The sequence below is a fragment of the Oryza glaberrima genome, chromosome 7, assembly GCF_000147395.1.
Source record: "Oryza glaberrima chromosome 7, OglaRS2, whole genome shotgun sequence".
Taxonomy (NCBI): domain Eukaryota; kingdom Viridiplantae; phylum Streptophyta; class Magnoliopsida; order Poales; family Poaceae; genus Oryza; species Oryza glaberrima.
Genome location: NC_068332.1, coordinates 15,976,399 through 15,999,073, shown reverse-complemented (window position 1 = coordinate 15,999,073; position 22,675 = coordinate 15,976,399). Strand labels below are relative to the sequence as shown.

General features: G+C 39.9%; 2 protein-coding genes across 4 annotated transcripts; one reads left to right on the top strand and one right to left on the bottom strand.

The window, feature by feature from the left end:
- Positions 1-7,068: 7,068 nt before the first annotated feature.
- On the top strand, positions 7,069-10,262 carry LOC127780356 (beta-ureidopropionase). The gene is made up of 6 exons (XM_052307254.1): positions 7,069-7,326; positions 8,056-8,163; positions 8,460-8,648; positions 8,928-9,155; positions 9,231-9,455; positions 9,604-10,262. The coding sequence occupies exons 1-6, from the start codon at positions 7,198-7,200 to the stop codon at positions 9,964-9,966; spliced, it is 1,242 nt and encodes a 413-aa protein (XP_052163214.1). The 5' UTR covers positions 7,069-7,197; the 3' UTR covers positions 9,967-10,262.
- Positions 10,162-14,716, bottom strand: LOC127780357 (probable trehalose-phosphate phosphatase 10). Of its 3 annotated transcripts, XM_052307255.1 has the most exons (12): positions 14,654-14,716; positions 12,778-12,976; positions 12,323-12,670; positions 12,089-12,229; positions 11,929-12,000; positions 11,689-11,817; positions 11,516-11,572; positions 11,349-11,450; positions 11,165-11,242; positions 10,952-11,092; positions 10,692-10,784; positions 10,162-10,584 (listed from the first exon to the last, which is right to left on the bottom strand). In XM_052307255.1, exons 3-12 carry the CDS (start codon positions 12,524-12,526, stop codon positions 10,522-10,524), a joined length of 1,080 nt encoding a protein of 359 aa, XP_052163215.1. In that variant the 5' UTR covers positions 12,527-12,670; positions 12,778-12,976; positions 14,654-14,716; the 3' UTR covers positions 10,162-10,521. The 3 variants fall into 3 exon arrangements, with proteins under 3 accessions (XP_052163215.1, XP_052163216.1, XP_052163217.1); XM_052307256.1 differs by having other exon boundaries at positions 12,323-12,976; XM_052307257.1 differs by lacking the exon at positions 14,654-14,716 and having other exon boundaries at positions 12,778-12,983.
- Positions 14,717-22,675: the final 7,959 nt, after the last annotated feature.

Here is a 22,675-nt window from a genome sequence, read left to right as displayed (position 1 = left end):
TTGCAGCTGTGTAGAGATGAGCTGAATCAGTCCAAGAGGGAGCTTGCAGAGATGAAGGACAAAATAGAATCAGAGAAGGACATGCTCCAATGGGTTATGCACATGCTAATGTTGATGTGTGTTCTTTGTGTGCCAGTAGTTGTAGGGAAGAACTACCTTAGGTAGTTAGTAATTGCTGTGAGTGTGCAATATGTAATATGCAATCTGTAAATGACTTGTGGAATTAATCCTAGTTTCATTTTTAGTTAAATGTGAGCAATTGTGCAATCTGTAAATGGGCTGTGCATTTCTAGTTGCAGATTTACCAAATGTGAGCAAAGCTGAGGAAATGTGACTTATGTGACAAATTCCAGCAACATATGTGAGCAAACTTGATTTTCATTTGTAAATTTCAGCTACACTAAATGTTAGTTGCACTAAAACTGTCAAAATTTGGCAATGTGAGAATGTTAGCAACATTACAATTTGCAGCAGACCAACAAATTTGCTGGTATTTTCAGCAGACCAACACAAATCTGAGGATGTTACAATATATGGAGCAAGTTCATTCATATAAGGTCATACAAATATCACATATATGGAGCAAATGTCAAGTGCCACATAAATTTTTGGTATTTCAAGCAAACCAACACAAATGTGAGAATGTCACATGTATGGAGCAATTTCATTCATCTATGCCACATATGATAGTTTGCATAGCACAGCCAACTTTAGAATACATAATAAGAAGGTCTTAGTGCCATTACTTCACTACTACATCACAAAATAAGCAGGTCTGCCAGCTATCACAACATAGGTGTGTCTTAGGCATTACATCACATAATAATTACAAAAGGGAACCCACTAATCAGCTAGCTTACACATGCATTACATCACAAAATAAGCAGTTCTTGGGCCATCATATATTACAAAAGAGAATCCAGTAATCAGCTAGCTCAACATCAAGCTGGGTTGGATGGTTGAGACACACCAAACCAATCTAATAGTCTTCTAGGAGTAGTTGTTGGTGGAGCACTGGAAGAAGCAAGATCTCTCATCTTCTGTGGTGTTCTTTTCTTCTTTGGAGTTTTTTTTTCTTTTTGTTTGGTGCAGATGAGCTAGCTTCAACATCCACATTTGCTGGCCTCCTCCTGCAAGTGAAAAGAAGACACATAATTCAACAACAGTAAGAAGTCATGGATCAAAATGGAAGGGTTCAGTACATACCTTTTCCTGGGTGTTTCTTCGGCAGCCATGTCATCTTCATCTAGTGGCTCAGCCAATTTGCAAGTTTTCTCAAAGTGCCCAAACTGTTTGCATCTCTTGTATTTCACTTTCTTTCTCCCAGGCTCAAGACAACCCCTTATCCTTCGCACTCTAGGCCTGCCAGCTCCTCTTCTCAGTCTTGGAGGATGCACTTTGAACCCAAGATCAACTGAAGGCCATCGTAACCTATCAGTCATGGGTTGAATCCTCCCTGCATAAGCTGCTCTAAAGTACTAGACACTGTAATATGGATGCACAAAGTCCTGAATCTTTCCCCTGTTGGTGCATATCCAAGCCACTGCATGCTTGCAAGGCTTTCCTGTCACCTGCCATACCCTACAAGAACAATTTCGGTTGTCCAAGTCTACAGTGTCCCTCTAGGTGTTATTATCACTCTCAACCATTGTGACTTCAACAAATCCATGGTCACTTCTAGCCACCTTAACAACCTTCAGATTACTAGTTGCAATGTTCAGCTCCTTCATGACACCTGGAAGGATTCCATCATCCATCTTGCTAGCACAATCTCTTCTAAGTGCAAATTTCACCATGACTATTTCTCTAATGGAATCAACCAACTCATGTATGAGCAAACCGTTTAGGCCCTTGATCTAGTTGTTGAAACTCTCTGAAACATTATTTGTCAGGTAATCACACTTGCTAAGTTCTGAAAATCCACATCTATACCAAATCCTTGAGTGGTGCTTCTCTAGGTACTCGATTGCATCAGGCCTGACATCTCATATATGCTTCAAGTGCCACTGAAACCTATCCTCGGTATAGCATCTAGCAGCTGGGTACAGATGATCAGTGAAGATTAGCCCTTGGTACTTCTTCATGAAATTAGAATAGAGATGCCTCATGCATTCTCTACACCTTTACATGCATATGTAGAAATAACTAAACCATCTGGGTCTCCTATGGCCTTATTTAGTTGTTGCATAAACCAGAGTCGGTTATCATCTATTGTCGAGTCAAACACAACATATGCTACATAATACAACCAGTTATGTCCATCTATAGCAGTGGCTGAAGCTAGCTGTCCAGTATATTTACCAGTTAACCTAGTTGCATCTACACCTAAGTAAGGTCTACATCCAGCCAAAAATCCATCTATGCAAGGTTTCAATGCAACAAAAATTCTCTTAAAGCACATTTTCTTGCCTACTTTCTGCAACTCTATCTCTACAATTGTACCTGGTGACTTGTTCTGCAGTGCAACCTTCCAGTTGAAAAGAAGCTGGAAGCTTTCTTCATATGTACCATGGATCTGCTCCATAGCCTTCTTCATACCAGACCATGCTTTGGAGTATTTCAACTTGATCTCATATCTTTCTTCAAGCTTCTTCCTGGCATCAGTTGGTCCCTTGCTAGGATTCTTCTTAATCCAATCAGAGAGTCTATCTGCACACCAGCCTTGAGTAGCCATCTTCCCTTTATGTAGCTTTGTAGAAGAACAAGTGTGCTCAAATGGAAGGACCATAATCTGCATGAGTAATGCAACACATAAGTAAACATCATCTGAACAACAAAACAAAAGAAATTTGGGAAGAATTTACCTTTACAGTCTTCTTATCCTCAATCAGAGATGCATTTATACACCAAGGGCAACCATCAACTGCACCTTTTGCAATAAACCTTGTAGGATCTGTCTTCATACCTTTAGCAAATTCAAAACCTTTCAAGATGGCATAATGCCTTACAACTTTTCTGAGAGCTATCATGGGGGAACAAAGCATCTTTCACAATGTTTGGATTCTCAAGGTCATGAATGATGTTATAAATCTGAGGATAATCATCTGTACTCTATGCCTCAAGAGCTGCCGGCCTGCCACAGCACTAGCACTAGAACCAATCTCTCCACTCTGACCAGTGGTTGCAGCCCCCTGAGGTTCAGATCCAGGTTGACCTTGCTATTTAGATGCAGGAACATATAGGCACTCATCATCAACACCAACATACTCCTCATTGTCAAAGATATCTGCCTCTCTAACTTCTACTTCCTCTGTTGTAAGCTGGTCAAAACCTCCAACAATACTAGCGGGGATGTCAGTAGGGATTTCATGAGGGATGTCAGGAGGGATTTCAGGATGGATTTCAGCAGGGAATTCAGGAGGCGCCACACATATAGGATTTAAAGCATTTATAGCAAATGGCACACCCTTTGCAGCATCCAGGATGGATACAATAAGCTCAAAGTGGCTCTCTTCTGCATATATTTCAAACAACTCTGGAATCTGGCCATTCTCCAATAGTCTCACGTCCTCACTAATTGACTTACAAAAATACCATATGGTAGGAGATTGGTTTGGGCCCCAAGTTAACTCAACAAGGCTACTCAACACAAACTCAACGTTAAAGCTATCTGATTCCACAACCCATTACCGAGTTGACCCTTTTGTGTAAGTTTTCCTACCAGCAGCATCTATTGTCACATAGCCTTGAACCCTAACGTCTACCGAAAACCTGTGCCTACCAAACAAATCACCACACATGAAGAACAATGCCAGCCAAAGATGTATGATGCAGAAAAAAGATGCTTTGCCTCTTAACATTACAGGTTTCAATTGATTTAGGGTTAGGGATACTCATGGCCTTGAACAGATGGTCGGATTGGATTCGCCTAGATCCATCTCCTCGCCGTCTCGCCCAGGGGTCCGCAGGGAGGGGGGTTGTCGCCATCACATTTCCAGCACCATCACCTGCTAGCGGCGCATCTCTCTCGCTCGAATCCTCGCCTCCACCGCCGGCCAGATCTGGAGCTCGAATAGGGAGGAATGGAGTAGGGAATGGATGGAGCAAGCATACGGTTGAGCTGAACCAGGTCAGTTTTAGAGCGCGTCTGAAAGGGGCATTTCCGTCCATACACAAATATGTATCCGATACTACGTGTACAAACACGGGAGACGACCAAATTATGGGATGGACCAAAATTAACATCAATACGGATGGCACGCTTCGAAATAGGCGATTTATAATGGCACTTCTCTAATTCGACACAATTGTAATGGCATGGATCCAATTAACCTTTTTCTTGCCTAAGTTTCAATTTTAGAATATTTCGGTGGGAAACTAGGATTGTGAGACTAGAATATAGGTGTGCATTTATGCTACCTGTTTCATATTGCCGTTTTAGTTTTCTCTTGAGGCAAATATTTATATCAACACATAAACTAATGATTCGCAATGAGAAATATTTTTAAAATAATTTGCATTTTGTTAAATTATACGAGTTTCTAGAACTGATGGTCTTGACTTAGGACAAGTTGTAATAACAAGTAATTTGATAGGAAGTATATTTGTCTCGGCTAGATAAAATTTTTGGTTCGTCACAACTTGTCTACTCCCTTCGCCCTAAAATATATAGATATTTTTGTAGTTCTAAAGGAAGGAACAAATGAGAATAAGAGAAAAATTCTTCTAATTTGCTTTGTCCAAGTGGGATATATGACGCATTTGTTTTTCCATTTTCATTCGAAAGAGTTTTTTTCCTATTTCTCTATTCACTCCATGGAAAAACTCAATGCAATGAATTTCTGCTGGTATACAATAAAGAGGAATATATACAAGGTCTTAAATCTTGTTATATTTTTTTCCTTCAAAGAAAAAGAATAATTATATTTTGAACTGCTAAGGTAGCTATATTATAGGATGGAAGGGAACATTAAAAACTACCGTGTATAAGTGAACATTGGTGGAAACTAATCGGCCATTCATCATGCAGAAAATAGTTTTATAATACAATTTACCCTCAACTACGGAAGAAGATATTTAAGACCTTAAACTTTTGAAACCATATGAATTACCCCCAACCCCACCCCAACATAATCAAGGGTTGTTTTGTACTATGTGATATACACGTGGCACTAATTTGACTATGTGGCAACCCAGTTAACAAAACTATCATTTTTTAAATATCATGTTGGCTCCGTATGTCAGCACCTAGTTATTGTCTTCCTCCCATTCTCCCATCTCTCTCTCTATCTCTCTCTCACTCTCACTCTCATAAGACATGGACCTGCACAGTTGCTAGACCTCCCTTGCCACGTGCTCCTCACATGCCAACACCGCCTATGCTCCATGAGAGCCGCCGATTTCACCGTGCTCATTGTGAGAAACCGTCGTCATGGCACTCCCTAGGAACCCCCCACCACTTGTAGATGTGCTCCTCTCTCTCTCTCTCTCTCTTTCTCCCTTGATGATCCCAAGAGGAGGTAGTGGTGGAACCCTACATGGTGAAATACTCAAGGAGGCGTCATGCCTCCTCATGTTTCGCTCATCTTCTGGTGAGCTTGGCTCGCTAGATCTGGCCATAGTGTGCTCACCGCTAAATTCTCTTCTCCCTGCCTATTCCTTCCTGCCCTTACCTCCATGATAGTCATTGATGTTGAGAGAGAGGAAAAGGGACGTGCTCGCTCTTACGGCACTAGTGAGAGGAGCTCGACGTCGGCGTTTTGTCTTCCCTTCCTCTCCTTCCTCAGCAGTGATGGTGCCCTCCCCACTCCTCTCCCTCCCTATGCAAAGCTCATGGAGGACAACATATTAGCGGTTATCGATCTAGAGACCGAACCTCTGCCAAGCAACAATTGGTCACCACCAAAGCTATCCATGCCACCGAGGGATGGAAGAGAGCCAAATGTATGAGCGTCACGTCCTCTCCATGCATCCTATAGCAGCATCACCACCTTACCCAGTTCAGATTCGAGGATGGCATAGGCTCCCTAGCTGTTACTAGCCGAACCCCAACCCCTTGTGAGTAGGAGCTTGGAACCTTGCTAGGTTCCCATCGACTCCCTACTCCGCCACTAGGACCTTTTCACTGCCTTTGACCGCATCTCGACAAGCATCGTTCTCTGTTCCAGTTAAGGTGTTGAGTGACCTTAAGACAACGGCTAACTTGTTGAGACCTCCAATGCATGCCATTGGTAGGTGGGTCCCATTGAGAGAGGGAGAGGGATTTGATTGGCGAGGCACATCCTTAATTATGTTAGAGTACCACATGGGAAGTCGAGACCACTTGAAAAGGGGAGGGGATTAATGTGTACATCCCCAACTATTTGATCCGCACATTAATTGCAAATTACATCCTCCATCATTGTCTAGTTTTACAGTTGAGGGGGATAAATTGTACTTTTGAAATAATTTGGGGGTAGACCAAACTTAACTAAAAAACATAGAGTCGCCACATTTTAAGTAAGCTTAAAACTGGGTTCCGAACACTCTTTAGGCTGTTCGGCAATTTGGGTAGGGAACTACCCTCTCACGCACGTAAAATGGAACAACTCATTAGTGCATGATTAATTAAGTATTAGTTTATCTTAAAAGGATTAATATGATTTTTTTAAAAAATAACTTTTCTATAGAAACTTTTTTTTTTTGAAAAAACACACCGTTTAGAGTTTGGGAAACATACACGTGCAAAACGGGGGACTAGAGGAGGGGAGAAGCGAGAAACAAACGCAGCTAGAGGTGTTCTTCATGGATGACTGAATGGATTAGGAATAATTACTTATAGGAATCAATTAAAATATTACTATATAATTTATTTTGAACGATTCGCACGAGGCGGTGCGAAGTTCTAATGATAAAGCAGGAAAAAATTACAAGATTACAATATTACTGTATAATAAAAGCTATACTAATACTAGCGTATAATAATTGATTTATCTACCAACGTTGATGTAGAAAATTCGCCAACTATTACACCTATCTAAATCCAATCTAATCCATCCTATCCAAACAAACAAACAAACAATAATGCCAATCAAACCTCACCTGCATATGCGAGGAATACAAGTATACAAGATGACAAGGAAACCATAGTTAAAAAAAGAAAAGAGAGAGAGCCCTACTCGCCTCTCTAACACGAGCCCAATCACGAGGAGGGCGGGCAAGTGCGGCAACCGCATCGCATCACACCAACCGCACCACCGGCAGCCGGCAGTCGAGAGGATGGACAGCAGCAACGGCGAGCGGCCGCCGCAGGGAGAGGATGCGCCGGCGGCGGCGGCGGGGTCGATCGGAGGGTACGAGTCCCTGCACAGGCTCCTCCGGTCCAACCTCTCCCCGGAGCTCTTCAAGGTAAAACTTCCCTCTCCTCCTCCCCCCGAACGGCGGCCCGCTGGTTGGTTGGTTGGTTGGTCGGATGCGTCTGGGTCATCCCCCCTCCGGGGCCGCCTGTTTCTTGGTTGGTTTCCGGGTGGGCGAGCTCGCGGCGGCGGCGGCGGCGTTGTCGATTGGTATGTCGTGAGTTAATCGGGTTCTTGGTGATGAGATAGATGGCTGTGTTGATCACTTGATCCTTTTTTTTTTCGCGAACGCTTGATCACTTGATCCTGGGGGATGTCTTTGCCATTATGGCGGCTAAGACTATATACGGATTGTAATTGATGATGACGGGTTGCTCTCTAATACAATTTTGTGCGTCAGATAGTGACTTGACTGTTGTCAGTGAGTAATTTCTGTGGGAAGAAAACATCCTGTAGTGTTAACTTTAATGCGGTACGGTTGTCCATCCATCTGTTGATGGGAATTCGTTGTGTTCAGTGCTCTCCCTAGGCAAAAAAGTGGTAGTGCTAGTTAATTGACAAGATCTGTCAGACTCTATGAAGTTTAATTATGATATGGTTTCATTAGAAGATGCTAAAGTAGATCACTGCCAATACAGACCAATCGATTATGGTTTGATTATTTGGGGAACCGTACTAGTTTTTTATGTTAAGCTTTATGGTAAGGATGTGTTGAAGATATCAACTTGTTTATATGCTGAGCCTGAGCTGTTGCTAACTTAGTTTCTATGTTTGTTAACAGGAAGCAAGCCGGCTGCTATTGGGACTGAATTGTGGGCGTGCTCTAGAGGCCATCTCATTGCCCGAAGCCACATCTGCTCTTGCAAAAGCTCATAATTTTGATGTGCAGGTCATTTCCTGATAGTTGCCAATTTCTGTCATTAGTTTATGGATGGAACCAAAAACACTATTTATAGAAAAAGGTTTTCGTTTATTGGGAAAGAATTAATATAATTTTAATGTTGAATCAGTATTCACTAAGACAAATAAAACATCGGGTCAAACTCTTGTTTGGTACTTGGTGGTCGTAGTGGCAGCCTGTGAACTGGTTGCGCTTTTCAATCCTTCAGCATCTAGCAAATTAAACTGATAATTCCCTGCACTCTCGTTGTCTCAATTTTTGAGTAGTGCTCTTTTGTGCTGCAGGCCTTCCGTTTTGATGCAGATAAAGAGTATCTCAGGCAACCACAGGTTGTTCGAGTTGGCCTGATTCAGAACTCAATTTCTATTCCTACCACCAGTCATTTTGCTGATCAGAAGAATGCTATCATGGAGAAAGTCAAGCCTATGATTGATGCAGCTGGCGATGCTGGTGTTAATATTTTGTGTTTACAGGTGAGTCCTTTATCGGTTTATACAACTTCCTTTTGGCATTTGATGAACAACTCTAGAGTTCCCATGCAACTTGCTAGTATCTAATATCTTCATTTCCAACCTGATATGTTTCTCAGGATACTTATTCTCCGCGTTAGTATTGAATATTGATATATTCATTTCTGATCCTTGCTGCTCAGAATATTCCTTCTCAATGTTCTGGCAATGTTATGTTCTAGACACATTGGCTTAAATTTCCAAAGGTGCCTAACATTCTAATGGTTGATATCCAAAATTCAGGAAGCTTGGACAATGCCTTTTGCCTTCTGCACACGTGAGAAAAGGTGGTGTGAGTTTGCTGAGCCCGTTGATGGAGAATCTACTCAATTCCTTCAACAACTTGCTAAGAAATATAACATGGTAATTGTGAGCCCAATCCTCGAAAGAGATGTAAACCACGGAGAGATTGTATGGAATACAGCTGTTGTCATAGGTAATCATGGGAACATAATTGGTATACATCGAAAGGTATGTGCAATCAGTACATATTTATTTCCTCTGGATATCTCTAAGCATTTCCGGTCTAACAAAATGCTACTTTAGAATCACATCCCAAGAGTTGGTGATTTCAATGAGAGCACATACTATATGGAGGGTAACACCGGGCATCCAGTGTTTGAAACAGCGTATGGGAAAATCGGAATAAACATTTGTTATGGAAGGCATCATCCCCTTAATTGGCTTGCTTTTGGCCTCAATGGAGCTGAAATAGTATTCAACCCATCCGCAACTGTTGGTGAACTCAGCGAACCAATGTGGCCCATTGAGGTTAGATATATTCTTACATTCCATTCTGTTTGATAGCACTTACTTCCAGTTGTTGCGTTCTGAAATTTTCAGAAGTTCAAATAATTTTATTCGTTTTTTATCTTATTTGCGGTAGAACAGCACTCATGCTTAAGTTGTACTCTTTCAGGCCAGAAATGCTGCAATTGCAAATAGCTACTTTGTCGGGTCAATTAACCGGGTCGGCACAGAGGTCTTCCCAAACCCATTCACTTCTGGTGACGGGAAACCTCAGCATGCCGACTTTGGTCATTTCTATGGATCCAGCCATTTCTCAGCACCTGATGCTTCTTGCACCCCATCACTATCTCGCTACCGAGATGGCTTGATGATATCTGATATGGACCTCAACTTATGTCGCCAGATCAAAGACAAGTGGGGCTTCCGCATGACTGCCCGTTATGACACGTATGCTTCCTTGCTTTCAGAGTACTTGAAGCCAGATTTTAAACCTCAAGTCATTGTTGACCCCTTGATCAATAAGAGCGCGTAATGGTGAGAAACTTGGTGCCAAAGGAGAGCACTCAATTCTGGAACTTCCACATTTAGAGTATTCAGTTTGAGGGAAGTCTTTTCAAAATCTGCCATTGGGGAATCGATTTCTTTTTTCAGTTTTCGTATGCAAAGAAAAAATTGTGTACATGTTTACCTCAAATTGGCTTTTACTTGGAGTTGGAAACATTAATACTCATTTTTCTTTCTGCTGTAAATTTGCAAGGTTATGTATGATCTGTAAAGATAATGCACACCAAACCATATGCCATAGTAATGGTTTAGCCCAAAAATTTATATCACAGTTCATTAACAAGTTACACCATTCTACAACTGAGACCATTATTCAAAGAACTGGACTTTTGCAGAATGCTTCGCATTCTTGTACAACATGGCAATTACTTTTATTTTGCCACTTGCCAGGCTAAGAAAATGGATTAACTATATGATGTACAACTGTCCACTATGTCCAAGTTAATTCTGTTGCCCTTCTGCTTATTCTCTTTGTCAGAATTCAGAAATCTACCCTAGAGTAAACATCAGAGATATTTATAATCTACTTATTATGTGATGCTTCTTCCTTCTTCCACATAACTAGTCTTTTCAAGAATTCCATAACCTGCAATTGAAATAGCTCTATATATCATGAATATAAAAAACAATTATGAAAACTGTCATCAAACAGTGTCTTACATGGAACAGCTGTGCAACAAATCATGAACCTACCTCAGATGGATCAATCAGAGAATACAGGGCATGAGAATCTTTTGGTACAGATGACACCAGAATCCCGAAACCCCTTTTATCGTCACGAAGAACCTGAAAATTGAGCCACAAAATGAATTTTGTCCATGAAAAAGCATTAATCCTTCTGCAGGAAAGCAGACTTATGCGCCTTAAAATCGAATAACCTGAAAATTGAACCATAAAATGAATTTTGTCCATGAAAAACATAAATCCTTCTGCATGAAAGCAGAATTCTGCACCTTAAAAGCGTCCTCGTCGGTACGATCGTCCCCGATGTAAATAGGGAGAACATTTTTACAGTTAGCTAGATCTAGGGAGTCCAGCAAGAACTCCACAGCCTTCCCCTTGTTCCAATCTATCACTGGACGAACTTCCAAAACCTGCATTTCTGAGATCAGATACAGCTGACAGTCATCTTCAGGAGCCAATGTTTTCAGTTTTCAGATAATTACTTTTCGTCCATGAGTCAATCGGAGGCGAGGGTAGACTTTTAGGACATCATTTGTGCATTGAGAAACAAGTTGCCAATTCTGAAAGTCAGATTAATCAGAAGCAAGGAATTGCCCATATGCCTGAAAATATAATTTATGAATAGTTTCTCCCCCATGAAATGATTTTGAGAAGATAAATCTTCACCTTCTCCTCAACATTGCGGTAGTGCACTGATACACAGAACTTGTTGTTCTCAACTTTCACACCGTCGATTGCCTTTGTCTTATCGATGAGCAATCTAAAAACCTGCATTCCATTACATTAAGATGAACACTGAGCTAAAATATGTGTAAAGCCTGACATTTTTCTACCTCATTGATCATTGGTAAGAATTCAGTACCAGCCTGGAAGATCTTCACTCCCTTGCCCTAAAAACCATTTGAAAAGATCAATTCAATTCAAAAAACAAATACTGTATCATATTTTGCACTAAAATTTGGAAACAAATATTATGCTTGGCTGAACTGTAAAGAGCTCTCCACACCTGCTTTCTATTTGAGTTAATGGAGCTCCTATGGTCAGTAACTGAATCATGTTCCCCAACTGGACCCATGATGTCCATTCCATGGCTACCAGCATAGTACAATTCTGTTAGTTTAACAAAATCAAACACCTAAAATTGATACAAAAAGGTACAGTTAGTATCAGAATGACAGATAACATATCAATTTACTATTATATCAGCACAATGATTACGTCGAAACCTTTTAAATAACATATACACCTTATCACGAGACCTTCCACTGATAATCGCAGTGGGTAGATGCAAGGCAGCATTCCTCACCACCTCGCGCATCTGTATACACGATATTGTGCAGAAGTTTTAGTCAATACAACTTGACAAGAGGAGACTCAACAGAGCTAGATATTGCAATGAAAACCACCTGGTCAGACATGATAGCATTGTCAGGTTCATCGACAATTGGCGACAGTGTACCGTCGTAGTCCAAAAACAGCGCTATCTTCTTCCCTTTGCCATAGGCAACAATGTGGTCAAAGGCATTTAGAGCTGAAGGATACTTCTTCTGCAACAACAACAAATGCAAAATTGCGCCACTCTTACAAGATCAAACACTGCTACCACAAAAATTCAGCAACTAGTATGGTAGTAAACTCACCGTCCAAGCTCGGTAGATCGGGTCGAATGAACCAGATGAACTATTGATCACACAGGTAGCAGTAGGTGAGGACAACCTCATGTCATACAACCGGCCATTGGTGTGTAAGGGCATCAATTTCAGAGGTAAAACCAGTTCCTCCATCTTCTCTAATGATGCAGGATCATCATATTCAGAGCTTCTACCGTTACCGCAGGAACCCATATATACAGATCTTTTTACTGTCAAACTGTCAGCAGACACCTTGTTTGCAAAAACATTAACTCAACTCTGAACTCTGAAGCCTATGAAGATTGAAGAACCACCTTATTACTTTCTTCAGTATCTTGCAACCACAGATTCACATCCCTTTCACAACGAAAAATAAAGCATCGATGCGATAAGATATATAATTTTCTCTCTACATCATATAATGAAAAATCAAAAGGGCAAAAGGAAGCAATGGCAATACATACTTTCAAGAAACCACCTGAATCTCCTCATGATCAGAACACAAATGGGCAGCCGCTTTTCTTGTGGTTTATATATATGCTTCATCTAGATACCGAAAAGTACTAGTGACTTGCTGATGAATCTGAGGCAGCAAGTAACTTGTGTGCTTGGAAGTCAAAAGAGGCTTACGCTAGCTGCCTCAGGGACTACCGAAACGGATCGCTTCAAGTCAAAAATAACCAATTGAGACACAAAGTCTTGGGAAGAACGGCAGCATGCTCCGTACACACACAGCAAGAGATCAGACAGGAATAGGTGTAAAATGTTCTACAATATATGTTCAGTGTTTGAGAATTCAGAGACAGCAAGGGCATCTGTGTACGATTATTCAGCGTGCAACCATGAAGAAACTAGTCTACAGTAATTGTCCTGACCTTCATATCAAGTTATGAAAGAATTAAAGTTGAACAAGCAACAAGGTTGAGTGGAATTGTTTAGGCAATATTTATGATGGAATGGGATTGTGAAGAAAGATACTCATGCAGTAAGCAGTGACATCTTCTATAACTTTTGTACTGCTCTAACACCTAGTGTATGCATTTTGTTCTCTAATTAACTATGTTCATGTGAAATGCAACCTATTAATTAGTTTTTCAATCATTTCCACAAAATTGTGATTATTTTTCTAATGTTGAAAATTCACAATTGTGGACTGTCTCCAAGGAGGTAGGAGGTGAGAAAGCGAAAAGCAAGAGAAAGGAAAACAATAAGAAAAGAACACAACTAAAATCCTGCTTGCCTTAATTGATCAGTTGGCGTGAGAAATCAGAAGAAAAGGTGCAAAAACTGATTAGGGACTTGGTCGAACACACATCAACATCAGATTTGAGTCATAATTTATAACCTCACGTGTGCATATGTTAAGAAATCTTAATTACTAGCTTCTTTCAAAATAAAGAAATCTTAATTAGGAAGTCCCTTTCACTCTAAATAAAGCTCTCCTAAGAGAAAAACCCAAGAGTACTGTTGGTACAGCATTGGAGTGCACTTCTCTCACCAATCGAACGCAGGAAGCATTCGATTACATGAAGCAAAACGACTATTAGTTCAAACAATTAATGGAGTGCAATTGGAAGCAACAGAGATCATCAAACTAAATATGCATCTTGGTCAAGGCATGATGCAGAGATCGATTGACCAAATACTACATGAACGTGCGATAAAAGCATCAAATTTCGTGCGTCTTCATCCGTCGCAACATTTGAATTTGATCCTCCAAGGAACTAAATGGAAGGGCTGAAAATGTATTACTTGCCTTCAGTTTGAAGATTAAAAGTCTGGAGTTTCTCTTCAGTCCTTAATTTGTACCTTTACTAAGAAGCTAGTTACATGGTGAATAGTTAATACTAACTTTACGCCCAATGCTATATACTCTCAGACTAAGGAAGTATAATGCTCAATACAATTAATTTATTAATTAATAATTCTATTTTTCTATATGTTCCAAGTAAGCAGATAATATGTGATGCCACTGAAAACTTTCGATAGCTCACTAATAATTTCTAAATTCAAGGTCTTATACAAGGAGAAACCGAAGAGGTCCACAATCAATTTGGAATTTTGCATTGCGTGCCTTCAACCTATTTGATTAATCCGTGCATTCAACAGCCAATCGATAATCAAGCCTGAGATCGATGGCATTAACTAAATCAAATCAATTAAACTGGCTGAGCTTTCGTGTTGCAGCAAGATTATTAATTGGATATCATTACATCACCAGATTCAAAACGCATGCATATATGTGCAAGCATCCATCCATCAATATGATGATGATGTAATTATCTACGTGATCAAATCAATTTGTAATTAATCCGAGCAAGTAGGTCAGGAAACGCTCACCTCGATCAACCGGCCGGAGAGAGAGAGAAAAGAGAAGGGATCAAAAGGAAATGTGGAGAGAGAATGAGACGTCGGAATGGAGGGAGCGAGAAGAGGGGGAGGGACGTTGAAGGCGGGCGTTCAGGGAAGATGTTGTGATGAGGAAGCAAGACAGCTTGCATGCATGCGATGCGCCCATAGAGAATTTCATATCTACATGACATGAGACATGCAATTTTAAGATAATGGCAAGGAAAAAGTTTACATTTTCGACCTCTGCACATGTGCACACACTACTACAGAACACTAGATAGGTGCGGGCACAAATAACTTTGATCATCGGTATAAAACCGGCACCTATAATATATGCATAAACTCGACATCTTTCTCTGATAGGCTAATAGGTGCCGGTTATATTTAAAAACTGGCACCTATTTAGGGAGAAAGGTGACGGTTCTTGGCGATTTGGTAGGCTGGCAGCCGCATGGGCGGGTGAGTGGGCGGGAAAAGCACTATAGTTGCCGGCTATACCACTTTCGGCATCTATAGTGCTGATCTCTATTTGCCTCCATGTAGTAGTGACACAACCTATTTATCTTTGTCGGGGATTGGTTTCTTTCACATAAAATCAGAGAGATGTGGTTGCTTTCATGTGAGTCATACCACCCTCAGGCTCACATGTTAGTAACCACGTCAGGTGGGAAGTTACATTAGACACCCTCTATTAGACATGTCATATATACTCATGATTAGGGATGAAAACAGAGTGGATATGGTCGGATAATGCTCATACCATATTCATTTTACTATTCTTTTCACCGGATATGAAAATGAATATGAATAGCTCAGATACGAAAACAAATACAACTTATCTCGAATATGAATAAGGGTCGAATATGATTGGCGGAAACACTTTTTTCTTGGAACACGAAAACTACCTCAACTTCTAATAGAAACAAATACCATCATACATAATTAGCTCATTTTACATTGAATATATTATAATTTATAAAAATATTTAAAAGTTTAAATAATATTAATAGTGTGGACTAATGTTATGAGATTGGCTACTATTAAAATCTAAAAAGGTAGATTAAAGGTCCTAGAGTTATAAAGAAATGAGTACGTCTCATGGTTTCAGTGGATATCTGTATCCATCGAAAGCCTCGACACCATATTCGTATTCATATCCAGGAAAATATATCTGTATTCATATCCGTATCCGGACTATCCGATAATTATCCACTCTGAACGGTATCCGTATTCTTTTCCCCCATAGCAGATGGAAATTATCCGCTTCGTTTCATCCCTACCCATGATTTGCATCAAGAGTAAATTACACTAGCGGTACACAAACTTCAGATGGATGCAATGTAGTACATGAATTAGTAAAACACTTATTTTGGTACATGAACTTGCCAGGTCCATGTGAACCAAGGCCAAAGAACACACAAACAAGACTAATCCTGCTAATTTAAGTGTTGATTAGGATGTTACATTAACATGTAAGTGAGGAGAGTGCCGCATAGACATACATTGTTCAGAAAAATGTTTAATAAGGCCTAAGAGTGCACGGAGAAAAATAAAAAAAAAGAAATTATGCAAGAGGTAGAACTGACAATAATAAAGCGAAAATCAAGTTTACAAATATAGCATGTCTCATGCCTGTATACATCGTGTCCTAACCAAAGTCTAACTTGGTAAGCTTGGCCATTTTGTGTTTTTTCATCTTGGTTCGCACACATCAAACATGTACATACACTAAAATAAGCGTTTTACAAGTTTGTGTACTAAATTATACCTACTTGATATATGTACTGCTTGTTAAATATGTGATCCGAATTTCGGGCCCACAATATATTCGGATTAGTTATCTAATAGGACACTACTTTATAGGATTAGTTTTCTATTAGGGCTCCTAGATTTCTGCTATATATATATCCCTTGTAAGCCGCACGAGGAGGGTGCGACAGTCCAATGTATCCTCTGCGTTTGTATCCAATTCCTCTATAGTGATCATTGCCGGTCGGCGCCCGTGGTTTTTTCCCGCAAGGGTTTTTCACGTAAAAATTCGTGTCTCCGTTGTGCATCTATTTTCATAACAAGTGGTACCAGAGCATTGGAGATCCGATCTATCGTCGCTTCGTTGTTGGGTTCGTGGCCATCCATCAGATCGATCTATATGATGTCCTGGTCACCGGCGTGATTCCACGATCGAAGAAATCGATCTCATCTGATCGGCGGCAGCAGGCGCGTGTCGTCGCGTCGTCTCGCCGATTTAAAGCGGAGTCATCTGTCGACTCCGAGCAGCCGGCGTCCACCTACCAATCTACCGGCGTCATGCACACGTCGGGACTCAGGAGATCAATCTACCAGCGCACGCCCACGTCGGGAGAAAAGAAAGTCAGGAAGCGGAAGCCACCGTTCCTGACCTGTTCATGTGAATTAAATTTCACGTTGGATTTTTCCTGCGTGCACATATCCATCGTACCAGGGATTTAAGCCTTGCATTGTTTTGGTTCTGTTCAGGGAACACAAATTCACGTTCCAAATTGCTATGTTCACAAAGCCAAGTCTACCAGGAGGTTTTTTTACGGAGATCAAATACTTTGTTTTATGCACCTAGAGTGTTTCGCGTTTCTGTTAGGGTTTGACAAATTGTACCAGCAGATTCAGGATTTTATTCCCAAGGCGAGTTAGAAGTTTGATCTACCACTCCTGGATTGAGATGCAATCTCGTTATGGCAAGTGAAGATGCAAGTTGGCGCATGTTTCAAGGAGGATAAGTCATGCACCTGAGATTTAAAAAAAAAATACATTCAAGTCGTCGAGAGGGAGCCTCGCTCCTTTCTAGATCACAAGGTGATCAAATTGTCCGGCGAATTTTGCTACCATTGTACCCTACATACCAGGAGGTTATCAGGGGATCTAAGTACTTCGTTTTTGTGCACAAGAATTTTTCGCGTTTCTGTTTGGATTCCAGAAATTAATGCCAGCAAATTCAGGATTTTATTCCCATGGCGAGTTTGAAGTTTGTGCATTAGTTTCGCGTCTCTGCTGGGTTCCACAATGTCATACCAGCTGCTGGGTTCCACAATGTCATACCAGCAGATTCAGGATTTGTTCCCAATGGTGAGTTTGAAGTATGGTCTACCTCTTCTGGATTAAGGGTGTTATGGATTATAGTCCAAGTGACTATTTGGCGCACATTGATTTTATCATCACGAGGTTCTTTGGAGATTGAAGATTTTTATGCTACAAGGGAAATTCGTCTCAAGGTGGAGATTGTTAAATATGTGATCCGAATTTCGGGCCCACAATATATTCGGATTAGTTATCTAATATGACTCTACTTTATAGGATTAGTTTCCTATTAGGGCTCCTAGATTTCTGCTATATATATCCCTTGTAAGCTGCACGGGGAGGGTGCGATAGCCCAATGTATCCCCTGCGTTTGTATCCAATTCCTCTATAGTGATCATTGCCGGTCGGCGCCCGTGGTTTTTTCCCGTAAGGGTTTTCCACGTAAAAATTCGTGTCTCCGTTGTGCATCTATTTTCATAACACTGCTAATGCAATTTACTCTTACAACAATTTACATTTCACAATATAGAAGCCTGTGGGGGCCGATCGTGCGCTCCTAATCTCTTAAATACTCTCTCCGTCTCATTTTAAGTTTAACCATAAGTTTCCGTATCCAACTTTGATTATCTGTCTTATTTGATTTTTTTTATAATTAGTATTTTTATTGTGAGATGATAAAAGATGAATAGTACTTATACGTGACTTTTGTTTTTTACTTTTTTAAAAAACTTTTTAAATAAAACGGACGATCAAAGTTGTGCATGGAAAATTATGGCTGCAGTTAAAATGGGATGGAGGGGCTATCAACCATATTTCTATGAATGCTTCTGAATTATTTTTATCATTGTTACAATTAGTCATGTTCCAATTCGGAGATGCATGGGCCGTGAATGCTGTTAACGTGGGCCTAAGAAAATAGCCCAGCAGGCCGCAGTTTCTTTTATATATTTTCCCAGTTTTTTTAAGGGAATATATTTTGCCAGGTCAATAGGTTAACCACCAGGACTTAATAAAGCTCCTTAGGGTGAATAGCTAATATGGGCACTGAAGTTTCGCTTCGGGCTTAGTTTAGTAATTGTGGTTTTAAATTGTCCAGACAAGTCCTTCAAATTAATTATTTGGGTTAATATAATCCTTGGACCCACAAAAAGTGACACATGCGTATGCCAAGTCATCCTCGCATGCAGTGGTCTACCCTTATATACCATATAGAAAAGAAAGAAAAAAAAAGAAGATAAATATTTCGCACGTGCATGATCGTTTTAGAATTGTCACTTACGATTGCTGCAGCCAACCACGGATTGTATAAATTCCTTTTGTCGTTCACCCTCCGCAATAATGTTGGGCCTAGGCTGGCTTGTTATTTTTTCTGTTTGTGTCTTTTTTTTTAATTATGATATATAAGGGTAGAATGATATTTCATTTATACCGCTGTATGTGAGGATGACTTGGCATGCTCACGTGGCGTTTTTTGGGTCCAAAGGCTATATTAACCCAAATAATTATTTTAGAGGACTTGTTTGGACAATTTGAAACATCGATGACTAAATTGAGCCCGAAGCGAAACTTTAGGACCGTATTAGCTATTCACCCAGCTCCTTAAATGTGGTTTTCGTGAAAACCGAACAAAAACCTCCGACTTGGATCAATTTTCGCAAACTAAAATTCGAATTCGAATTTGAATTTTCTCGTTCTGCGGCTATCGACAGAAAACCGAATTCGAGTTTGAATTTTCTCGTTCTGCTTGTTGGCTATCGATAGAAAACCGATCGGAATAAACGATTTTCCTAACGGAAATAAACGGCAAGATTAGTCCAAACTGAACGGAGAAGGCAAGTTTAACATCGGCTCCAGCGTTGGTTAATTCGTTAGGTTAATCTTGTAGAGATGCATTGATAAGTGGTATGTAGTTTTAACCCTGAGGTCTTATGTTCAATCCCCAACACACTCATAATTTCTTCTTATAAGGTTCAAGCGCGTGGTCTTATACTCGATCTTATTGCAGTTCAAAACATAAATGGGGTCCTGCAGAGCTATTACCAATGCATAAATGGGCTTACATATTGCAATTTGCAGTTCAGTAGTGGCCTTACGGCACAGCCCATCAGAACATGTTCTTTATTTTCTCACACTTTCCATTCTGTCCCGGTAAACAAGTCATTTAGATTCATATTTTCTTAATTTGTTTAGGAATTTATATGAGTTCTTCGAAAAAATAAAATTCAAATTTGAATTTGGATGAAATGGACCGATTTAGTCCTCAGCAACATAGCTTTTGTCCCGCGTCGGTTAGTCAGTTTTTTTTGTCCTGTTTTCGTTCAACCCTGTATACTCAGTAGAGTTTAAATTCTGATATCTATAATTACGCACACAATTAAAAAAACATATACATATATATAATTACGCACACGTGGATGTGCTCTTAATGGGGATTTTGTGAGGTTTATAGATTTACGGTTGGCCTGTCTTGAGCGTGTAAAGGGCACGCCACACCATACATCGTGAGTGTGTGCACATGTCTTCCCTTTACATGTCGTTACCATGCTTAATTCTAGCTAGTTTAGAAATGAATCATCGGGGTCGTTGCTAACATTTGTGCCTATCTAGCTAGGCTCCTCTAATAAATGAAACCAGAAAAGGAGTGGTTGTGTAGATAGTAGGTTTAATGAATGGCACATTGGGTTCAGTCAAGTCATCGATTGTCAAGAGAAACTTTATTTTAATACTAATACCATTTTTAATAGTATTATAGTTATCATGTTCCTCTTATTCTTGAGAAGTCTCCCTTAGATTGGATGACTGGCTATGTCTACTCTATCTATCAAACATATTTTTAAGAGCTTTATTTATCATCTGTAAAAGATTGGATACATAACTATTTAAGTATAGACGTTAGGATTTAAACTTCAGTGGATGTAAATTCATGTACATGTAACTTGAACATCAAGATCAAAGGTGATATTTGCCATAATTTTACTACGGTCAACTCATATATATGATCTATTATCTCAAACTAAACGGATTTTCATAAAATCTTAGGAAGCTTTCTAACAACCATGGAACAAGGACAAAGGACAACCTCTACTAGCTAACACCTAACCATTCACAAAAACTTAGTCAAGGGGCTTTTTCTGGTTTTTATCAAGTTCTAAATCTCCGGCTAAGCCTCTTAGCGGTTGAGCTCTCCAACAGCTAAGACATTAACTGTTGTCAAAAATATTAGGAAAAAGTTCAAAAATTTGACAGAATTTAGGCTAAAAGTTAGCATATCGATCACTCACTTGATTTGCACATCGAGTTCATCACCAATTCATAATTCATACTTCATACGTGGAGTTCATAGTTCCTAATTCATACTTAATTTAGAGGCTAAGTACAACTATTAGCGGCCGATAAATCTTAGCATCAAAATTGAAGTATCCTAGTTGTTCCCCTCTCCATCTTTGCCGCTATAGCCGAAGGTCTAGAACATTGGTTTTTATGAAACCATTGACAAGCGGTGAAATTAATCTGATCGAATTTCGTAAAAGAAAAAAAATTAAAATCCACTTCAAACTTAATAAAAAAACCCAACGCTTCATGTTTTTAGCCGTCCTAGAAAATATATTTTTCGCAGAAACCGGCCAGTTTTCCTTGGTATGTAAAGTTGTAAACCCAGTCATGGTCGACCATGGTGCACGCCGAAGTCGAGAGCTGTTGGCTCTTATGGTGGAAAATATTGACCCCCGTACACATGATGAAGCACTAGGAGTGAAACAACGAGGGTTGGCACATGTCCATATGCATCTTGCATGATTGATCGCGCCAGTGAAACCACTGTTAGGGTACATGGTGAAAATCTAGTAAAGATGATTCTAATCTACTTCCTCCGTTTCATAATGCAAATCATTCTAGCATTGCCTATATTCATATAAATGTTAATGAATATATACATATGCATATGTCTAGATTCATTAATATATATTTGAATATGAGCAATGCTAGAATGACTTACATTATGAAACAGAGGGAGTAGCTAGCTATAGGCTGTGGTTGCATGCGCGCATGGATATGCTATCTAGCGTCCCTTTTGTCTTACACAGTATGCATGCTTGCGTGCGTTAATATATAATAACTAGGGATGATGATCGATGCGGTCTTCAGCTCACATAAGGGAACACACAATATTCTTTTTTTTGGGTGAAATTTAATTTGCACTTATTCATTTCACCATTCTCCCGTTAGTGTGCATTTTTGGGTGTGTTCCGTAGCCAGGCTGTGGCAGCCACAGCTGTAGCCGGCTGCTTGCTTGGCTTGTGTGAAACAGCGCTGCAGCAGCGCTGCAGCCAAGTAGCCCAACAGACCCTTTTGTTTTGCCATCCCTATTAAGGCTGACATCGAATCCACTGGTTCATAACTTCCCCCCATGACAACGAGCACGAGGTAGTTCATTAGTGCATCATTAATTAAGTATTAGTTAAAAACATTGAAAATTAGATTAATAAGATCTTTTTACTCAACTTTGCTATAAGAAAATTTTTATAACACACGTACTACCTCAGTCCCAAAATTCTATAGAAAAGTTGCTTTAAAAATTATATCAATCCATTTCTTAAGTTTATTTTGGTTAATACTTAATAAATCATGCACTAACCGCCGCTCTATGTGTTGGGAGTGAGGGTTCCAACCCTCACTCCCGAACTCAATCTAAGCCAATGATTCTTCATCTATTTCATACTCCCTCCGTCCTACAACGTAAGGGATTTTGAGTTTTTGTTTGCAACGTTTGACCACTCGTCTTATTCAAATTTTTTTTGCAAATATAAAAAACGAAAAGTTATGCTTAAATTACTGTAGATAATAAATTAAGTCACAAATAAAATAAATAATAATTTCAAAATTTGTTGAATAAGATGAGTGGTATATTATGGGACGGAGGGAGTATGAAACAGAGGGAGTAGTTGACATTTAACTTCTTTT

Excerpts from the sequence above, each read along its gene's own strand:
- LOC127780356 (XM_052307254.1), top strand. The coding sequence starts at position 7,198 with ATGGACAGCAGCAACGGCGAGCGGCCGCCGCAGGGAGAGGATGCGCCG. Across the intron at positions 7,327-8,055 it reads TCTCCCCGGAGCTCTTCAAG|GAAGCAAGCCGGCTGCTATT; the intron begins GTAAAACTTCCC and ends GTTTGTTAACAG. Across the intron at positions 8,649-8,927 it reads TTAATATTTTGTGTTTACAG|GAAGCTTGGACAATGCCTTT; the intron begins GTGAGTCCTTTA and ends TCCAAAATTCAG.
- LOC127780357 (XM_052307256.1), bottom strand. The coding sequence starts at position 12,526 with ATGGGTTCCTGCGGTAACGGTAGAAGCTCTGAATATGATGATCCTGCA. Across the intron at positions 11,451-11,515 it reads TCTTACCAATGATCAATGAG|GTTTTTAGATTGCTCATCGA; the intron begins GTAGAAAAATGT and ends AATGGAATGCAG. Across the intron at positions 10,785-10,951 it reads CCGACGAGGACGCTTTTAAG|GTTCTTCGTGACGATAAAAG; the intron begins GTGCAGAATTCT and ends CTCAATTTTCAG.